Here is a 19,937-nt window from a genome sequence, read left to right on the forward strand (position 1 = left end):
TATACAGATACAAAAAGGTCTTCCGGCCAGCCCATTCTCTGCGCGACGGACCTACATACAAGCCAATAATCTAACAGCACTTGCTTCCCTGGTTTGCATTGGGGTCCACGCTTGGACCGACGCTGATGCTGGGGCCAGGATCGACGACATCTTTCGTCGAGGATTCGAGCGACTTGCTCGATACAATCCTGTAGATATCTGACAGTGCGATATCAATAAGGCGTATTTCATCTCGTCTCATGCCAACCACGCACCAGTAAGGATGGTTTGGAAAGCAGATTCGACATTCGAAGCGTCCAGCGCTGATGTCTCAATGAACGACAGACCATTCTCAGCTGCAATATCGACGAAGGATTAGAACATAGAAACTTCGTTACAGTAAGATAGACGCACAAGAGAACGCTTTTGCCTCCTCCGTTGGTACTGCTCTCAGGTGCTTCAAATCGCTCTTGTTTCCCACTAACATGATGACAATGTTGGAGTCGGCGTGATCCCGTAGTTCCTTTAACCACCGAGTAACATTCACGTATGTTGCGTGTTTGGCAATATCATACACCAAAAGAGCGCCGACTGCGCCTCGATAATAACTAAACCGAATCAATTGTGTGAGCAGCGACCAAGGAGCAAGAATGACTTCAGACTAACGCAGATGTAATGGCACGATAACGCTCTTGACCGGCTAAAATTCCAAGAAGGTCAGAACAACGAAGATAACCTGTATCATCCTTCCGACACACAGGACCCAATAAACAATTGTAAGCTTACCAGTATCCCAAATCTGGGCTTTTACAGTCTTTCCATCGACATTGATTGACCTCGTAGCAAATTCTACGCCGATTGTGGATTTTGACTCGAGGTTGAATTCATTGCGAGTGAATCGCGAAAGCACTGGAGACGACACGAGGAATTTAAAGTAAGCAGATGGACATGTAATGTGGATACGTAAGGAGAAGAACATCTCCACACACAGTTTCTAGAGGGCCGAAGATTTCAGCATTGTGAAAGGGCACAAAGAAACAAAGACGTACGATTTTCCGACGCCAGAGTCTCCAATGAGAACGACCTAATATTGAAAACCTGAGTCCAAGGAACACGTATGAAGCACAAAAATGGAGTAACCTTAAAAAGGTAGTCGTAGTTGCTGCCTTCAGCCATTGTAATTGATGTTATGAGAGTGTCGAGAAAGTGATAAAGATGGTCAGTGAGAGTCAAGTGAAACGTTTATTCAATGCAGTGCACGCTTGTCGGAACTCGAATTGTTGTGTAAGCGCCGTGGGCGTTTACTGGTTCAGCTCGCTCAAAACTTTCATGGGATACTTATGTACTATGTTTCGACAGTCATGAGAGATGTAACAATCGGACCGCGGGGCAATATCATGAGAATACTGTTCTTGTTCTACCGATATCTGCTTAGATATCTTTTCTTATGTCGATCCCTCACACCAAGAGAATTTGCCAGATAATCAAGGTTTGCTTCAATTTCCTGCCGCATATGCTTGACACTTACACCAGAGGACTTCAGCTCAAAGCTGAGGCGGTGGACGCATATAAAGCTATCCACGCTGCGGTCTGGCCCGGGGTTCTCGCTGCGCTGGAGAGAGCTCATATCGTGGATTACTCCATTAATCATTATCCTCCGCTGCAGCTGCTGATAGCTACAATGAAGTACACCGGCGTGGACTACGAGGCTGATATGAAATCAGTCGCCGAGGATCCGGAAACGCAGAAGTGGTGGGCGGTCACCGATGGAATGCAGGAAAGCTTCGTGGAAGGCGCTCAAGGAAGCGGCACAGACATACCTTGGTGGACAGTAAGTCGGTTATTCTACGTTATGGAAACTCGCGCATAAGAACTCATGGCGCTTTTTAGGAAGTAGAAGAAGTGTTCCGCTTCGAAGGAAAATCGCTGTGAAAAGTCACTCACACCGTCAATAAGTCTACCACTATCGATTGCATTCAGAGCGATGTATGTACTTCAAATCAACCAACGTATGAGTGCACAAACAGACAAGTCATTCCTCATATGCATATTTTGCTTTCCCGTGTAAGCTGATGATGTGATTTTTGTGCGATGCATTGACGAGGCTGAGCATTACGAGGTTCATATGTAGTTTCATCCAAGTCAAAGTTGAAGGTTGAAGATTTGCCAGGTGATGCCTCGGAATTCTTTCGCACTCCTCTGATTCCACCTACATACCCAGCCACCATCTTGTTGGTAGTATTTCCAACGACGCTCAGGTTAATCGTTGAAGTTTTCAGAATCCTTCCTAATCACGTATACCGCCACGAAGGCTACGAGATGCAGGCATTGATTTACAAGGAAATGCGGGGTTAAGGAATGGTGTGAAAGTTCTGGTTTTATTCCCGAGTGTTATTCTTGATCAGGAGGATCATGGACTCCCTGATGACTATCCCAGACTATCCCTTATAGGCATTGCGAGGCGGCTCGATGTATAGTATTGATGTTTGACCAGATCGTTAATCTGGTTTTCAATGGGAAAAGACGGGGAGGTCTACTGGTTCCACACTGTTCCATATGCCCGCTCCATCAACAGGAATAACGAGGAATCAAAGGGAAGGTATTCCTTCGGGGCGACATGCAACTAGTACAAAACGGAGTTTCATTGACATTGGGCGCTTTATTCTGTGATTTGAAGTGCTTAAACTTCAATCACGGTCAAGAGCGGTCGAGGTGGTACACCATCCCCTAAACATCCTCGTATTTTGGATGGAATGGGCAGGTTCAGCAAATGATCTCCACGCTATAGGCTCAACATTCGCCGAAATTATCCTGGGGAACTAATCAGACAATAAAGGTTCTCTCCTGTTCCCCTCAAAATTAATTTAATAATACCATAGCGCTCATCTTCCCTCAATCCATTCGTCAAAGACCTCCGATTCCGTTTCGGTTATTCTTGTCTTGTCGCAGGTATAAATCGTCTATACTACATCCTTACGCCGTTCTTAAAATACGAGCAGTTGGTTCAGTTTTCCCCGGGCCGCTATACCGTCAAGTTCACTCGATTGTCATGAAACTCATCTCCTACCATTTTTTGTAGTCGGTATTGCGACCTCTCCCTTGACGAAGGACATCCTCCCAGTCATTCAGGATGCGACAGATATCTTTCTAAGTAGATGCTATCTTTTATACGGAGCCCGATTGACCTTCCTCGACATCATATCACTTGTCCTCTGATCACCGGGACCTCTTCACAAGTAGGCTGGGACCCTTTTGCCATGAATCAAGTATCTAATACGAGACCCGGATGTTTATGCTATGGCTCGAGTTGCCAGTCCCGGAATATCTTCAAACGATGGTGACGGTGGATATCAAAATGTAAAGTTTTTTTAATTTTTTGAAACGACATTTTCACTTCGTGTATATAGAGGGCGTGGTCGGCTCCCGAAAAGAGCATTACAAGATTTGAGAATCGTCGGTTGACTCTTGGGTGTGTGAAACTCGATCCATGAGAAATTACCTCATTTGCCATTGATAAGTAAACTTATCAGCACCAGGGGCGTCCCAAGGAATCACCCCGGAAAATGTATGTCTTAAGTTTACCAAAAAATCATAAGGTGACCCAAGTCAATCATCAAACGCTTGTCGCCATCAAGAAGGACGCAAAGAGAACAACTTGAATCATAGACTTCACCAAGGAGATGGTGACGGGTCCAAAGGAGTTCTGGTCACCAGTCAGCTGCACGACGCGCTCACGATCACCACTGACAATGATACACCACCGCTATTCTTCTGGTCTGATATTATTTAAGTAAAGACAAGTGGGACTCTAATAGTAAACCACGGTGCTCCCTTGAGAAGTACCGCCACGGGGTCAGAGCGATGGATTGCCATTTCGTAAATTCTATCTTTGTCGTCTTATACTACGTGCTAGCCCAAAAATTGGGCGCAGTTCCTGCACATGCCATTCTATGCCATTGGACAAAACGTATGCTACTCAATGAAATGCTTGCTGAAACATTATCTATCTATCTATCTGAGCACCGAGTCAACTACTGCCAACTCATTGTCAATCTAGGTCAACTCTGAGCTACTCTGAGCAGCTCTAAGTTAAGCCTCTCTAAGCTTCTTCAATTTCCAGTCAAATTCGACATCAGGATTTTGAAATTCTATTTACCACGCCTTGCCGACTCCCGCAAAGGGTTTCATCGCAACCTTGATCATGTACTTGATGTACACAATGATACCTACCCCGGACCCGCAATTCTATCAACTGGGCCTCAATGTGTTTATATAAGGGATGGGCCAGCACCACCTTGCGCTGTCTTCAGCACGGCCGGTTCGTTTCCCTCTCTTGCTAGCAGGTCTAGTCTACTGCCCTCGAATTCACGTTCGTCAAGCTCACTATGAAACTCGTGTATGGTTTTCTGTGTTTACCGTTTGCGGCTGTCATTGTCACTGGAGCTCCACTTCTGAAGACGCGGGAGGTCGTTCCTGTCGTGCAGGAAGCGGCAGCTGACATACCGAGTCTGGATCAGGATCATGGTATTTTTTATACAGGCCCTGGTTGTCCCCCTTCGAAACCGTGTCGGTTGACTTCTGCCCACTTGAATGATGATTTGGACATTTTTGCATTAGATGAAAATGGAGTTCCTTTCGCCACTGCTCCAGTTAGATCAAATTCGGAGTTTGGGAATGACAATATAACTCCCAATACCGACCTTGCCATCCCTCGCAGTTCTGATTTAATCATTCATAGCAGAGACGCCGCAAAGCTTCAGAAGGCAGGGGATGCAATGAACAAGGCGGGGAGTGTGTTAGGCAAAGTAGCGAAAGGAGCCGATGCCATCCCCGAAATCGGAGAGATCATCGGGACAGCCATCCAGGTCGTAGCTAGCTTTTTGAAGTTTCTTGGGCATATATTCAATGCTATCGCGGAAGCGGAACGAGAGTCTGCCCATGTAAGCTTGTTTTCCCCAAGCTTTGCATATCCAAATGGCTCATTCATTGTCTAACAGCAACGGTCAGTCATCGCGTTTGATACATTCATCGCTAGTACAGGTCTGAAATTTTACTAGTGGTGAATTTACTCAGAAAGTTACAGATCAGACGTTGAAAGGTAAGTTCACAATTGCCAAGTTCGAACTGTTGAAACCTTTTATTTTTCAGCGCATCCGGGGTGGTTGGTGGTCACTGTTCACCCTAAGCATACCACCTGGTTTCAAGGTGATGAGCATACCGACTGGTCTCACTCAACCACGTCCGTCAAAACCGTTCGTTACCTCGTTCGTTGTGTTGCAAATGATAAACATCTAACTCTTTCTTCTAGGTTATTGGAACATACAAGTTCGATGTTTATGCCGGTGTGTGGTACTTCAAAGCAGCGGCTTACATCAATTGAACCTACATACGTTGAATGCTAGCGCGGGCTGGAATATTCATGAATGACGGTGACGGTGGATATATGAACGTACGTTGAACGCATCAAGTTTGTGTTCGAGATAATGAAATCCTGACTTTACCTTGTAAAAAGTGGGCGTGGGCGGCTCCCCATGACAAAATTAAGGCTATAGGATATCAGAATCATCGACTGGTTTTGTAAGAGAAATATCATACTTGGTTGATCTCCTTAACTTACCGCATTTACAGCACTGGAGGCGCTCCTAAGAATCATCCTGCTTCAGGAAAATGTGGGGTTCACATATACCAGTTTCAGAAAAACGAGAAGAAAGCCAACCCAGTCAATCACTACACGATTGTTGCCATCATAAAGGACGCAAAGGGCACCGTGGTTGGCTTTCAAGGCGATGGCGATGGGTCTAACCCAGTCCTAGTTGCTAGCCAGCTGCATGATCCGCTCACAATCACCACTGGTCCCAAAGACAAGTCCCCACTGTCATTTAGTCTTGGTAAAACTAAGTGGAACAGCAAATCACAGTGCTCTGTTGGGAAGTATGACCATGGGATCAGGCAGATGGATTGTACTTTCCAGTGTACGTTCTGATGGCATTGTGTGGCGACAATGTCGACGTCGGTGAGTCCTCTGATTGGTCAAAAACTTGAAAGCTTTAGCTTGACACATGAACTGGACATAGAAACCCTGAAACGCGTAGAAAAATGTCTATATAAGGCCTTCCAGATTTTCCATTCGCAATCCAACTCATGTACAGGTACATAAGTCGCGTAGAGGAAACTAGGCTTTACAATATGTGCACGAAGTTGTTACCTTGGTAATTTCGTTTTTTCCAAATAAATGTAGTACATACATACATACTTGAAATTTCACAGATAAAAATCTGTTTTTCCTGCTACATACCAACCGATAACTCTTTCGCACCAAAGACAGAAGAAGGATTATTTTGAGTAACAAATAAAGCAGAACTCATACCAATCGTAAAATCAACAGAAAAGAATGTCCAGTACACACAACATAGACAACAGTCCGATGCATTACACAACACAGATCAAGTTCAAAAATATCAAGGTAAGTTACAGAGAAGTTTCGATCCCGACAAACCAAAACGCACAAGTTCAAAACCCGATCTTAGTTCGCTTACGCAAACGCGAAGATAGACACAAATACTCCAACAAATCCAGAGACAACAGAGATGCCCATAGCAATCCCAGCAGCATTGGAAGATCCAGTTGATCCAGTAGACGCAGCCCCAGAACCTGATTGAGTACCGGAAGCAGCTGAAGAACCCGAACCTGAACCCGAAGTGGCAGACGGGGAAGCAGTGATGGTACCAGAAACACCGATACTGGCAAGGTCGGTGTACAATGCTGCGGAAGTGAACGTCACACAATTACTGGACGCGGCCGGAGTGGGGGTATATGGGATAGTGCCGATTGGGACAGTTTCCTCAGCAGGTTGCGTCCAGGTTGTGGTGATCCCGTCACTGACATATTGACCAACCGGAACCATATCAGCCCCCTGGCAGGCCTGGAAAGTATTGTTCGGAGCGTTGTTAGGTGCGTTATAGGCACATCCAATACGATCATAGATATGTTGACAAAGACCCTCGGCGTTGGGCTGAGTGTCATCACAGATCTTTGCACAGAACGCGCCGCCGCCGAGGAAGCTGGTATGTTTATGTGAGCAAAAACATTCCATAAGAAGGAAAACAAACTCACAAGGTCCAGTGCCTGCCTTGTTGGTAAGAAGAATTATCCCCGTTGCTGGCGGGGAAAGCATTCGTGTACATCAGACCACCAATGGGATTACCACGCTGTGGAGACGAGGTCACTAATCTGCATGATGACGGAATATTATCCCGCATGATGACGGTGTACTCACGCCGTCTTGCCCTCCGGAGTCAAGTTCCCCTCCGAAGTCATCGCTCTGTAAGTTTAATTTCGTTTGGTCAATGAAGCCAACAATTTCGATGTATCCAGGACTCTGGACGAGCTGGACACCTTGCAAGGTGCCTTCTGGAATAAGACGAGTGCCATGTCCTTTTTTCGTACACCAGGCAACTTCTATACCCTCACTGTCACCAATGGTAGTGTTTGGGGTAGGTGGAGCAAAGAGACAGAAATCTGAAAGGTAAAGTGTTACATAGTCTGAATTAAAATCTCCCCACGCCAAAATTAAACTAACCATCGAGGTGGTTGATAAAACCTGTCTGACACATGGAGTCTTGGTTCTCCGTCGTCGAGTTGCAGATGTTATAGCCCGACTGGGGACCACGTCCATCGGTGTGGGTATCAGCTTGGTAGGGCTGAAGAGGTCAAATATTAGCTAAAGCATTTGCCAATAACAGAACACGTCTGACTATAGCAGTAAAAGGGAAGCTCTTGTCCACGAGAGGATCAGAGACGAAAGATTGAGCAGAAACATGTGCCACTGCAGCCGCAAGCAGAAGAGAACAGCGAGCGAAATTCGGCATAGTTGACACAGCAAGGAGCGACCAAAATTCCTTCAAACAGAGGGGAATGTGGTGGTTGAAAGCAAAGACTCGAATGAGTTGGATTTTCACAGCCTGTCGGCTTCTTGACGTCTTCGTGGGAAATGGGGACTGTTCAAAGTTGTAAGTACAAAGGGTTCAGAAGAAACGTCGAGCGCTGACTCTGAGCCCGGAATCGTTGCAGTAAGTGCCAACCGCTGAAGAGAGAATTAAATAACTGAGACAGAATCTACACACACACACTGATCAAAGCTGTAAATGCCAAAATGGATCACAGCAAACATTAGCTTAAACTCACTTAAATACTTCCTCCCTTGCCACCCGGGTGCAATTGGGTTCACATAATATCATGTAAAAGAACCTCAGGACTGCAGGTATATGTAGATGAATCCGTAGATTTCCAGATAGTTCGAATGATAGCGGCGAAATACATCCATACCACTGATGCGAGTATTAAAACAGTCCTTTGATTATTCGTAGATATGACAGCACAAAACTGCCTGAATCATTATGTATGTAGTTTCTAACCCCTCCTCCTCCTCACGTAATGCCATGTCCTTGCGTCAATCAGTAAAGATGCATTTAAGCGAACATGAAGGTAGAGAGGATAACTCCAGCGAAGGCAGAAACGAGGGAGATACCCATAGCAGCGCCGGCAGAGTTGGAGGTTCCAGTGGTAGAGGAATCAGCGCTCGACTTGGTAGCAGCAGCCTTGGAACTACCACTTGCACTTCCACTAGCGGAAGCAGTAGCAGAAGCACCCGCAGGCGAACCAGTGACTCCAACACTAGCGAGGTCTGTGTATAATGATGCAGACGTGTAGGTCACACAGTTACTGGAGGCGGCAGGAGTAGGAGTGTAAGGAACCCCAGTGATACTGACGGTCTCGGCAGGTTGAGTCCAGGTGGTGGTAACACCGTTGCTGACGTACTGACCGACGGGAGTCATATCATCACCCTGGCAAGACACGAAAGTACCGTTCTGAGCGTTGCTGGGAGCATTGTAAGCGCACCCAATACGATCATAGATGTGCTGGCAAAGAGCTTCGGCATTGGGTTGGGTGTCGTCACAGATCTTAGCACAGAACATGTTGCCACCCATGAAACTAAAGAAGATGAGTCAAGATATAAGGACAGCAAAGAGGAAAAACGAACTAGGTCCAGTGCTTGCCCTGCTGGTAAGTGGAGTTGTCACCGTTGTTGGAAGGGAAAGCGTTTGTGTACAACAGACCGCCAATAGGGTTACCACGCTAATAGATGTCAGAACAATGACAGAAATCAGGATATTAACACTCACGCCGTCCTGCCCTCCAGAGTCGAGTTCACCTCCGTAGTCGCCGGTCGCGATGTTCAGCTTTGTCTGGTCAATGAAACCGACAATTTGAACATATCCAGGGCTCTGGACGAGCTGGACACCCTGGAGTGTGCCCTCGGGAATAAGGCGAGCACCATGGCCCTTCTTGGTGCACCAGGCTACTTCGACACCCTCACTGTCACCAATGGTAGTGTTGGCTTCAGGCGGGGCAAAAAGACAAAAGTCTGGAAAGTAACAGGTATGACGATTGGTATTGACGAGAATACCATGATTTTGACTAACCATCGATGTGGTTGATGAAACCAGTCTGACACATAGAATCCTGGGTTTCCGTGGTCGAATTACAGATATTGTAACCCGACTGAGGACCACGACCATCGGTGTGTATGTCGACCTGGTAAGGCTGGAGAGAAAGGCGTGTGACGAAAAGTTCGAGAAATCAAGAAACAAAAACGAACAATAGCAGTATAGGGCACAGTCTTGTCGACGAGAGGGTCAGAAACGAAAGATTGGGCAGAAACGTATGAGACTGCAGCAGCAGCCACGAAGGAGGAATAAGCGAGGTTCAACATTGTTCAAAGTCAACGAAGTAAAAGAGTGTCGGTATTGCTGGAGAGCAAAGGAGGTCGTGGTGGTATAAGAGAAAGTTCAAATTTCGCGAAAACTGAATTTCTATGACTGCCAAGACCCCTGTCATTCAATTGTCACACTTCGCCAAGCATACGATATTAGCCTGTAAGTACCCAGTGGAACTCGCCGTCTTGAATTCAACGTTATTATTTCCGAGTTTTCATAACCTGTTCGGCAAGAAAGTGGTTGATAGTGATACTTCCATCTTCCTGGAGAGACAGATAGGTTCAAGATTTCAAGCACTCTTGAAGGTTGCCTTCTGGAGGTTTTGACTGCTGTTGGATACGGTTGGAGACTGCATCAGAAATTGGAGCTTTGCATCATAAAGTATTCCGGGACACATCGCACAACGCTTCATTGCATGCGGGTACTCAAAGGTATTCAAGTTATTGTGTGGAGTTGTGCAACGGGAAGATGAAATTGAAGGAAGGAGAAAGGCAGGGGGCGAAAAATCAAACAAACTAGCTTTTCCGTTATTTTATATGTTGAGATTTGCGCAGTCCAGGACTTCACACTAAAATTAGCTTGCTGAACGATTCCTTAAAATAGCATTGGTGGCCGAACTGCGGCTCCGATGTCGATAAAAGTACAGCTTATGCTTGAATCAAGTTCTACTCTACAATACAGTCTAGCTATCTTCCATTGATCTAGAGAATACCATTCAAGTACTCTAGAGCACCGTTACTTTCACCTGGTCCTTTCGAAAAGCTCGCTAAGATCTTCCTTCTCAAATCTAGCCCAGCAACTTCTACCTGCGTATCGACTACCCGCGAGTGAGATGCTTCACATCCAACAGTAGACTCGGATTCACACAATCCTGCACTTGGACAAGAAGTGTGGTGATGATCCATGATCATCCCCCGCACAGACGCAGCACCGCCTTGGAGCGTGTTAGGATGCATTAAGAGGTCCACTGATACAGAAGGAGAATCATATCCTGACGGTGACCTGTGAGTAGCAGAATGCAAAAGCGTAGCATTGCTTTGGGATAATTCCAATCGAGATGCGTTGGAAAGAGGGTGATGATGGTGTAGCGAAGGCCGACGCAAAGCCGGAGCACTGGTTGGACTCTCAGGCAGGGCTGGAGAAGGAAGTTGATAAAAGGACGTAGCAGAGATTGGCGTTGGGATCTCTGGATATGGGCTACGTGACGTCCGAACAGGTGTTGGTGGGACATCAAGACGTGGAAGAGGAGGAGGAATTGGCCGCAAGCGGGGAGGAGGTGGTCTCAAACGCGCAAGCTCTTGGGCACCACGGGTTACAACCGCAAGAACCTTTTCCACTGGCACGTTAGAGGTGCCATCTGGGATCTAAGGATAGTTAGTCAGACGAGTATCTTGTTGAAACAATTACAATCACATACCAGTATCTTTCCCAGTACGCCTGGCATTTCTGCTTGCACGTCCAAAGTAGCATAGTTGTCCGACTCCTAATTTGTTGTTAGACATTCAGAAAAAATGTCAAGAGGTTCTGTCTGGCTTACTATTTGTAATAGGACGTCGCCAGCAGAGAAGGCTTCCCCTTCTTTCTTCAGCCATCTCGTTATCGTCCCTTCCGTCATGAACGGTGACAAAGCTGGCATCATAATTGCCTGAGTTGCTCGAGAATCATGAAATGCTAAAATCCAGAGGTCAGCTCAAAGCTTGAATTTTTATCAGTGAAGCACACTAACATTGCTGTCTGACTCGACTAGAACCTACCGAGCTACCCCTTGCGGCCCGCGACAAGGAGTTCACTCGTTGAACAAGAACAGTGGGTGTAGCGCTCATACTTGACCAGCAAGGATGATATGATCGGCAACTGCTAAAACTTGACTCCTTACAGACTCCTTATATACCCTGTTCGCTTGATATTTAGCCAAGCTGATAGCGAATTGATACAAATATCAATCTTGGCGTTGGATCCGTGTCCGGCTGTGTTCATTGATACCAATAAATTCCCACTATGTAAGACAGCAGCCAGAGCAGCCAGAGGTTCAAGCAAGTATCGCTGTTCTGTCATTACCAAGGGCTTCTCATAGCGAATATCATGACCGTCCAAGGAGAAAAAGGAACGAAAAAAATGATGCCGTGATGAAAGTGTGGGGAACGAAGCGACGGAAACGGAAGCTTATCGCGTGTGTTTACCGACACTCTCCGGCACTCCGAAGGACGTGTCTGCAGGTCTGTTTGTCTCTATAGTCTCTGACTCTATGTGTGCCTTTGGAGGTCCCTGGGGGTGATTGGTAGTGTCCACAAAGGAAATTAGGTGCGTATTGTACAAGATTGTACGCCCCGTTTGCATTTTGAGTTCTAACACGCTCTAACGAAATTTCATTTTGTCTGTGACCGGCCAGTTTTGGCATTTCCACCTACTGCTCTATGTAAATCCGGTTGCTGTATCTTTGTGAATTGGCTTCATGTCCTCAATACGAATCGTTCTAGGTAAGTGCTGTCCTTCTGATGTGACCCACAATCAATTCAAGATGTTGATGCGTGCGATATAGCGCGTACCCTATAGAAATCAAAGTCTTAAATAAATACATGTTGTATTTGCCGTCCAGCCTCTTTCTCAAATTCACTTTGAATGTCATTACTCAAGACCTAAGCAATGTCAACGTCGCTCTCTCCACGTACTGGGATCCTGTCAGATGTTGGCCTAGTACTTGTTCGCGCTGGCGCTATGGGGGCCGCAAGTCTCTTGGTGCGTGGATACATTGCTTCTTGCTCAGCTCTCATTGAACTTCTGACATAGGTGTATGATTACCTCTGTACCCTCGACCAAGAGGCATGGATCTCCTATACCCTGTCATATTGCCACCCAAAGATTGACTTTCAGCTTCATTCAGGTTGAGCTCATATGGTCAAGCCCTTTTGGTCTGGCTTCGATGATTTTCATCGCGAATCGTTACCTTCCTTTTGTCGACTCAGTTCTTAGTGTCAATAGTAAGCTTCTCATGTAGACCGCTACTAGTACGGCTGTTGACGTTGTGCATATTATCAGTCAACTTCAATGCTACCCTTTCGGCTGAAGTATTCCGCCCTTCTGTTCGATATACATTCATCTAATCCCACTGTCGTTCTAGCCTATCAGGAAACCCACCCATGGGAAATAGGGCATAAATTTGGTAAAATTGCTGAAATTTGATGGATTAGTTATTTCTTGAAATTAGCCAGATTATTTAGCCCCCCATATATTTTAGGTGAAATCAGCACTAAACAGTCGGATTTCTTCAAATTAATGCCTAGTTGCGAGCAGATTTCGAGCGTGAATTTGTTCAAATTTCCCTTTATGATTCAATAACCACATATGAAGCAAATAGTGAATGCATTTGGTATGTGTACAATAAATACAACATAGATATAGTATTTAAAACTAGACTACTCGAAACTCCTCAGCACAGTAATCACCAACAGTACCAATCTGCAAACGTCACAGCAAAAAAATTGGAACACGGCACTTGTTGAGAATCTAGTGTGAGGAACTCAGTATGAGAGATGAGCAAACAGAAATATATGACAACACACCTTTGAAATATTTTTGTGGGTATTGAAGAGTCACACTGAAGAGTCGAGACTTTGTTTAACTCTACCAAGCAAAGCAAAAATACATAGCTCACCTATTAACCCTTAGCCACCCATTGTTTCTTACTTGCTCGACACCAGCCTGTATCTCCATAAGATGTGTTGGAAGCTGAATGCCTAGCAGGAAAAGTTTAGTGACTGGAGAAAATTAGAGAAAGACTGACTGAAGCAATGATGATGGGGGGAAGAAAGCACAAGAGAACGAGCGATAACGGGGGATTTGCAGGGATCGAGTAAATTTAAACTCCGACTATTGACTGAGACGGCGACCTGCAACCGAGGTAATATACAATTCAACACTCAAGTCACCGTCTATATGAATTGGACTTGCTCGAATTTTTCTACTACTTAGGCCTTTAAGATTCTTTTGCTTCAAGTTGCTCACTCCAGGCTTGCTCTATGCTCACTGGTGGTATATTACACACTAAGTCACATCAACTGAGTATTGCTCTGGGCATACAAATTATTCGCATACTATGCTACCATAAAAGACTTTCCATGCACTCGCAGAGGGCTCAAATTCACGATATTATGGTAGCTTGTAGTATCACAAACTTCTGTAATTTGGCAAAACTTTTGTCAAATTTAAAAGCCATCATTTTAATCTTTCCAATTTGGCAAAATATATGTCAAATTTAGAAGCCGTGATTTTGATCTCTTTAATTTGGTGAATTTCGGCTAATTGATAGGATTAGGAAGATTTCGACCATGAGAGGAAAATTAGTGCCCGATTTTCCGGAGGTGGTTTTCCTGATGAGTCAGGAATGCTTAGTCCAAGCTCGAGCGGCTGCTTGTAGGCTTTATCGCAACGTCAAACACTGTTTCAAGGATTCTAATTCCAATTTTCACAATTACATAGGGCTCATGTTTATTGTAAGTCTCCGGTTTATCGCTAAGATTCTCTAACGCATCTCTGGTCAGGGAATTGCACTTTCTGAACGCAAGTCAAATTCTGCATTCACTCAGCTCAATTGTTCAGAATTCGTTTTGACAATAGTAATTGTCATGCTGCGAACTTACGCTGTATGGGGACGGAAGAGATCAATGCTCCTTTTCCTGATTGTTCTGACGGTGGTAGTAAATTTCTTCCTGATGTTGTCTTCATGAGCATCTACATTGAATCTAATTGCTACAGGTCTTCATTGTTCCAACAATTGTGTTCACCGAGCTAGCAGTAAACTCGCTGCAATGTGAGATTATTCTAATTCAGTCTCTCGCCGACTATCCAATGTTATAATTCTCTTCAGTCGCTGTTTTTTCCAAGGCTGTCACTTAACTGCCGCGAACGATATAATCTATCTTGCCTACTGTCTGCTGACGGCGTATGAATCAAGTTCGTTATTTCCTGCTAGTAATTGTAATTTTCGGAAAAAACTGCATACGACGTCGAGAACAGTACTGGCAGCACTCATCACTATTCAGGCTTACAAACACTGTGAGTCAAGAGACCATGTAACGTCGATTTTATTCGCACTAATTTGACATTCAGTACGCCAAACGCGATCTCCCTGGGTCACCAAACTATACAAAGATGGTAAGGGACACATACATACATATACTGTGTTACTCTACTTCAACCATTCTCACTCAGGCATCATTTTTTATTTTTCTCTTCTTGGTGCGTACAAATGAAAAGGGTCTACTTTTCCCTTAATCATCGCAAGACCCCCCAAAATCCCGAGGAACCTGGATACCAATCCGGACAAATTTTTGAAAATTATCGAGTCAAACCCTCATCAAATACGGACATTTTCTCAGATTTTTTCATTTGACTTTCATACCTGGTGCGGACAAATCGAATAAATATTTCGAGGTTGATCCTGTTCGGACACCGCTTTTATACCGGCCCGAGAGAGCTTGTATGTCCTGATTTGTTTACAGGGTCTTGCATAATTCCGTGAAAACAGAGATTTTTTTTTCACGCCCGGTCCGCTCGAGTATCAGTGAGCCGAGATAGCCGAAGGGCGTGATGTGACAGTGATTATCGATGGATCCATTTGTCGTTCGTCTGTCTAGCTTCATCATCTGTCTTCATCCATCGATGAACACTTGAAAACTCTTCTTTTGAGATCGTGAGGAAGCCTCATGCTGCAGACCATACCTTTCCAAGAAAGTCTTAGTACTGCATCACACGTCAAAATATAAATCTTGCATAGCTATTCTGTCGACTCAGTTCCCTTTCTTCTTTCTTCTCATATTTATCCTCGATTTCTGCTCTCCATTCTTATGTCTCGTCAAATTGGCACTGGTGCTCGTTGGAGTAATACTGAGCGCGATTTGCGCCCTGGTAGTATTTTCAATGAGCTCATTGTACTTCCTACTCTTGCTCCTGGTCTTGCACGCCAAGAGTACCTCGACCCTACTGCAGCATTCATCCCGTTCCCTCAGCCCCGCCCCCAGCAAGAGCAAGATGGTGCTATAGGCGTATTCTCATCTTCACAGACTAGCACTGCGAATGCACCTGCTATCCAATCTGTATGCAACGTTGACGAGAATGATGACCATATATCTGATAGTGATGAGATCGAGGAACCACCTGGTGTGTGCATGCATCTTTAATCTCATTGCGGCAGCTCAATGTATTTTTTTTGTAGCGCGCGTCTTTGATATCTCTATCGCCACTGAAAAAATAGTCATCACTGCGCTGCCTAGCAATCGTCGTTCAAATGCAAGGGCTGGATCTTCTACAGAGCGTTCAACTGTTCCCGGACCTTCTGTCCCATTGTTGGATCTTTCACGCTGCGATGTGATCAATGATGTTATTTTAAGTACTGTCAATGGCAACCAGACTTATGCCGCAAGCCCACTCTCTGGACCACGTTTCTCGGTGCAGTGGAAAGGCTTGACGTTTGTGAATTCCTTATTGTACTTGGTACATGCTGACAGTGTGCCGTCTAATTCAATACAGTGGTGGAAAATCAGGTGCTCTTGTTGTCCAAACTGACCAAGAATGGAGCCGTGTGCAGAACATGCTCCGCGGCAGTCCTCGAGTTACAGCAGTTACCCTTCACTTCAACATTACCGAGTCATTGCTCACCCCGTATCTTCACTCTTCTGCACCATTAGGTCAAGCACCATTCACTAATACAGCACCAGTTTTTGCTACTCAGGTATCTCCTGCTATTGATATTCTTGTGACCGTTATTGAGAATACATTAAATAGGTGCCCGCAGTAGACCAATTTACAGCTCGAGAGCAAAAACGAGGTACCATTATACTTGCTATTGAAGAAGCCCATCCCTGCACCCTTCATGGTTGTTGCTATATCGCTCCCAATTCTCAGCATGTTACTCTCAGCCGTCCGCGTAAGAATGATCTTGTAGATTGGATTGTGAGTTTACTATCAACATCTCAATTTTCTACGCTAATGAGACACAACATAGTTGGCAAGCGAGGATACTCGCAAAGCATCTGATCCGATCCCTAATCATCTCTTGCAAGGATGGGGTATTCTGACAACTGAACCATCCTCATTGTCATCTTCATCACGTCCGAGCCGTGGCGTCAAAGGCCCTCGATCCGATGCAAGTGATTTGAAGGCAGCAATTATGGAAGGCTTTGGCTTTGCCACTGGGGCTATGATGCAAATGTCAGCCCTCCAAGCCCAAGCCCCTGCTTCATTTCGTGTATCTGCTTCTACACATCACTCTGTATCATCTCGTAGTCTTTCCCCTGTTGATCACGTTAGATCATCCTCTCCTCCAGCACCCGAGGATGAGCTTGATGTCTGCATCGACCGCTTTTCCAATGGTTTAACTCACAAGCTTCCATCCGACATTGTTCACACTGTAAAAGTGGCCCTGAAAGAAGAACAGTTTGATGTACAACTGTTGGCTGCAGGAGCAACATCTGATCTCTCTCGATTAACTGGACTCAAACAAGGACCTGCTAGTGGATTGAAGAGATTTGCTGAGGATTATCATACCGTCCTTGAGGGCAAACGTGCTCGACACAAGAAACTGTAGAGCTCATTGCCTATCCTTTCTTAACCTCACTCCTTTACATTACACATCTCTGTTTAGTTAACTTCCTGTATATTTCTTGTTAGGCTCTTACTTTTAGGTAGCTTATAGTGTAGTATGCTCATAGTTAGTTGATTGAATGGAATATGATTTATATGCTCTATATGTATCCACAATCCATAAACCAACCAGCTGCATCATCAGCAGTGATATCTCTTACAACTTCTCGCACCAACCAAGGGATTGATTGAGGTCCTCGAAAAGAATTTTCGTGGCGACGAAGTGCAGCTTTAATAGCAGAAAAGGCTTCCTCAATTGGGTTGAAATCAGGGGAGTATGGTGGCAGGAAAATAAGACGAGCACCTATAAAATCATCTGAGTATTAGTATGTGGCAACTATATAGCTTAATGGCTCACCACATCCTATCTCGATAATCTCTCTGAGCTCAGGTGAATGATGAATTGAGCAGTTGTCCAGAATAACAACACTTCGAGGGCCAGGGAAGGGATTCAGTAAAGGTGCCTAGGAGCTGTTATAAATGTGCATATACATATAAATGAAGATGCATCGTACAATGTGCTGATGGATAAAGTCCAGAAAGATGTCCTTGGTAACAGAACCTTCGAAAATATCCAGTGCAACAATCCCTTCAACAGCCAAGGCCGGGAGGATAGAGTAACGTGTACCACGCAAAAAGGTACCTCTCTCGACACACGGAGCATTAATTTCAGACCACCCCATGGGACGTTGAAATGTATGATTATCAACGGCACTTTCATCAAGAAAAAGAAAAAGATCAGGATTGCGGTACTCTTCTTGTCCCATCATTCCTTCCCAGATTGCCCTAAGCTCTGTGCTGCGCTCTGCGGCTGTTTTCTGAACACGCTTGTTGCTAATCCCTAGGCGCTGCATGGTTCGACAGATTGTAGGGATCGATAATGAGATATCTCGAGTAGTGCAAAGTTTATGTTGTATTTCATCAAGATAAATGGTAGGGCGTGCTCTGAGTAGCTCCATGATGTAGGCTATATCAGTGGTATCAAGCTCCCGAGGACGACCAGTCCGTTTACTGAAGGGATTGTTCACAGTTCCAAACAGTTCCATGTTCTTCAGCACCTTCGCAACTAGCCCGACAGAGCATCCGGCTTGATGAGCACATTTTTCGATTGTCAGGTTGTCTTCAGTACGCCAGCGATAGATACGCTGCTTGAGATCGACAGATAGCGCAGCCATAGAGGCAAAGGTGAGGAAGGTCACATCACACATTCCTTATGGGGTGAAATCACTCGCTTAATTTCGGACCGTTAAAAAAAAAAACTCTGTTTTCACGGAATTATGCAAAGGGCTGTATACCGCGCGGCGGTTTTGCAACGTATAAATGTGTATGCAGCGGGCGGGGGGCAAAGGAGCATTTGAGGCTTTATACAGAATTACCATCTCTTGTACATACATCTATTCTCAAATCAACTGTTTCTTCTCAATGGACAGCTGGGATAGCTCAGTTATATACCTTGATGAAGACAATTTCAGACCTACTGAATGGATTAACTGTGGCAAAACCTGGCCCGCAGATCCCCTACCCAGCCTTTTTATGGCTCGTGCCAAGCTTCTTATGGTCCCGCCTGATGCATTCTCCCCATTCTTTCCCATGGATCCTATAGGGGAGTAGAGACAATATTTTCACGGCAATTGCATTGTATGAGAAGCGGTCGAAGAAGGATTCAAAGGAGAATGATGTAGAAGAGTGGTACTGTCATAAAGCATTGTATTCCGCTGAGGAAAACGAAAAAAATCAATTATTAATATATGGACCTTGATACCAAATGTTCGGACAAAAACAAAAAATTTTCACTACACCCGGAGGTAAATCCGGACACGATTTCAGGTCTGTGTACGGACAAATTTTCAAAAACTTCGAAAAATTTGGTATCCAGGTTCCTCGGGATTTTGGGGGGTCCTATCATCGCTCGTCTAGTACTATCATGCGCGAACATCATTTCCGCCTTGATAGCTCCAGTGAGTGATAGATTAGCTCATGGGAGAGTCTTTTTCATCGTACCGTATTATACCGTTAAGGAATTAGGACCGTGGCTCGAAGGGTGAGTCTTGACTTCAAAACCTGTAAATCGCGTTTAAATTTACTTTTAGACCTCAACGCGTCGTACATTCTGCACTTTGCAACCGTGTTCTTTTCTTGATATTTCAAGGAAATTCTACTACAATTCCCGGAGTACATCCAAGAGATGCAGAGACCACAACCGAAGGAAGGGGGCTTCCAATAGCTACCTTGACCGAATTAATAGACATGGTAGACATGTAGCAATAGTCCACTACTCAGCTGTCATGGTTGCTATGATGTTGTATGTTACATACTCACACCAGTCTCCCGTTGTTGTGATTGTAAGCCTCATTCCGTCCTGACCCATGGTGTGCTGAGAACTATTCTCACCACGTTCGGCTTGTACTCCGCAGGGGAAAGAAAAGAAGTTTTCTGAATAGATTTTGCGATTCGGAAACACGATGCCCGTTAGTGTGGAAATTTCGCGTCTCGTCACAGCACGTGAGATCAATTGGTGAGAAAAAAAGCCTTGAAATCCGTTAA

At 45.0% G+C, this 19,937-nt stretch overlaps 9 protein-coding genes across 9 annotated transcripts; 5 read left to right on the forward strand and 4 right to left on the reverse strand.

The window, feature by feature from the left end:
- Positions 1–70: 70 nt before the first annotated feature.
- Positions 71–1,155, reverse strand: C8R40DRAFT_1059021 (ras family-domain-containing protein; the record flags this gene model as incomplete). The annotated part of the gene is made up of 8 exons (XM_046225236.1): positions 71–198; positions 255–335; positions 394–587; positions 646–679; positions 766–888; positions 969–973; positions 1,029–1,063; positions 1,120–1,155. 8 exons carry the CDS (start codon positions 1,153–1,155, stop codon positions 71–73), a joined length of 636 nt encoding a protein of 211 aa, XP_046080667.1.
- A 271-nt stretch (positions 1,156–1,426) lies between these two features.
- Positions 1,427–1,911, forward strand: C8R40DRAFT_1058992 (rhamnose mutarotase; the record flags this gene model as incomplete). Its single annotated transcript, XM_046225234.1, has 3 exons — positions 1,427–1,468; positions 1,523–1,810; positions 1,870–1,911. The coding sequence occupies 3 exons, from the start codon at positions 1,427–1,429 to the stop codon at positions 1,909–1,911; spliced, it is 372 nt and encodes a 123-aa protein (XP_046080668.1).
- Positions 1,912–3,276: 1,365 nt separating this feature from the next.
- On the forward strand, positions 3,277–3,769 carry C8R40DRAFT_1073904 (uncharacterized protein; the record flags this gene model as incomplete). The annotated part of the gene is made up of 4 exons (XM_046226648.1): positions 3,277–3,336; positions 3,387–3,448; positions 3,510–3,544; positions 3,576–3,769. The coding sequence occupies 4 exons, from the start codon at positions 3,277–3,279 to the stop codon at positions 3,767–3,769; spliced, it is 351 nt and encodes a 116-aa protein (XP_046080669.1).
- A 1,369-nt stretch (positions 3,770–5,138) lies between these two features.
- On the forward strand, positions 5,139–6,267 carry C8R40DRAFT_725722 (uncharacterized protein). Its single transcript, XM_046235993.1, has 5 exons — positions 5,139–5,231; positions 5,288–5,428; positions 5,492–5,556; positions 5,608–5,992; positions 6,054–6,267. Exons 2-4 carry the CDS (start codon positions 5,375–5,377, stop codon positions 5,960–5,962), a joined length of 474 nt encoding a protein of 157 aa, XP_046080670.1. The 5' UTR covers positions 5,139–5,231; positions 5,288–5,374; the 3' UTR covers positions 5,963–5,992; positions 6,054–6,267.
- Positions 6,268–6,511: 244 nt separating this feature from the next.
- Positions 6,512–7,847, reverse strand: C8R40DRAFT_1176512 (uncharacterized protein; the record flags this gene model as incomplete). The annotated part of the gene is made up of 5 exons (XM_046232527.1): positions 6,512–7,040; positions 7,093–7,187; positions 7,256–7,497; positions 7,559–7,679; positions 7,734–7,847. 5 exons carry the CDS (start codon positions 7,845–7,847, stop codon positions 6,512–6,514), a joined length of 1,101 nt encoding a protein of 366 aa, XP_046080671.1.
- Positions 7,848–8,447: 600 nt separating this feature from the next.
- Positions 8,448–9,751, reverse strand: C8R40DRAFT_1058977 (uncharacterized protein; the record flags this gene model as incomplete). The annotated part of the gene is made up of 5 exons (XM_046225233.1): positions 8,448–8,970; positions 9,020–9,114; positions 9,162–9,403; positions 9,462–9,582; positions 9,638–9,751. 5 exons carry the CDS (start codon positions 9,749–9,751, stop codon positions 8,448–8,450), a joined length of 1,095 nt encoding a protein of 364 aa, XP_046080672.1.
- Positions 9,752–10,319: 568 nt separating this feature from the next.
- On the reverse strand, positions 10,320–11,754 carry C8R40DRAFT_725932 (single hybrid motif-containing protein). Its single transcript, XM_046235994.1, has 5 exons — positions 11,482–11,754; positions 11,293–11,426; positions 11,173–11,238; positions 10,787–11,119; positions 10,320–10,727 (listed from the first exon to the last, which is right to left on the reverse strand). The coding sequence occupies exons 1-5, from the start codon at positions 11,576–11,578 to the stop codon at positions 10,701–10,703; spliced, it is 657 nt and encodes a 218-aa protein (XP_046080673.1). The 5' UTR covers positions 11,579–11,754; the 3' UTR covers positions 10,320–10,700.
- Positions 11,755–14,040: 2,286 nt separating this feature from the next.
- C8R40DRAFT_1216195 (uncharacterized protein) lies at positions 14,041–15,144 on the forward strand (the record flags this gene model as incomplete). The annotated part of the gene is made up of 7 exons (XM_046233231.1): positions 14,041–14,245; positions 14,294–14,449; positions 14,508–14,562; positions 14,769–14,807; positions 14,862–14,906; positions 14,964–14,990; positions 15,131–15,144. The coding sequence occupies exons 1-7, from the start codon at positions 14,081–14,083 to the stop codon at positions 15,142–15,144; spliced, it is 501 nt and encodes a 166-aa protein (XP_046080674.1). The 5' UTR covers positions 14,041–14,080.
- Positions 15,145–15,384: 240 nt separating this feature from the next.
- On the forward strand, positions 15,385–17,442 carry C8R40DRAFT_1129813 (uncharacterized protein). The gene is made up of 5 exons (XM_046229146.1): positions 15,385–15,911; positions 15,967–16,219; positions 16,281–16,482; positions 16,536–16,703; positions 16,756–17,442. The coding sequence occupies exons 1-5, from the start codon at positions 15,599–15,601 to the stop codon at positions 17,335–17,337; spliced, it is 1,518 nt and encodes a 505-aa protein (XP_046080675.1). The 5' UTR covers positions 15,385–15,598; the 3' UTR covers positions 17,338–17,442.
- Positions 17,443–19,937: the final 2,495 nt, after the last annotated feature.

This window comes from Lentinula edodes, assembly GCF_021015755.1.
Source record: "Lentinula edodes strain Le(Bin) 0899 ss11 chromosome Unknown C8R40scaffold_53, whole genome shotgun sequence".
Lineage (NCBI taxonomy): Eukaryota > Fungi > Basidiomycota > Agaricomycetes > Agaricales > Omphalotaceae > Lentinula > Lentinula edodes.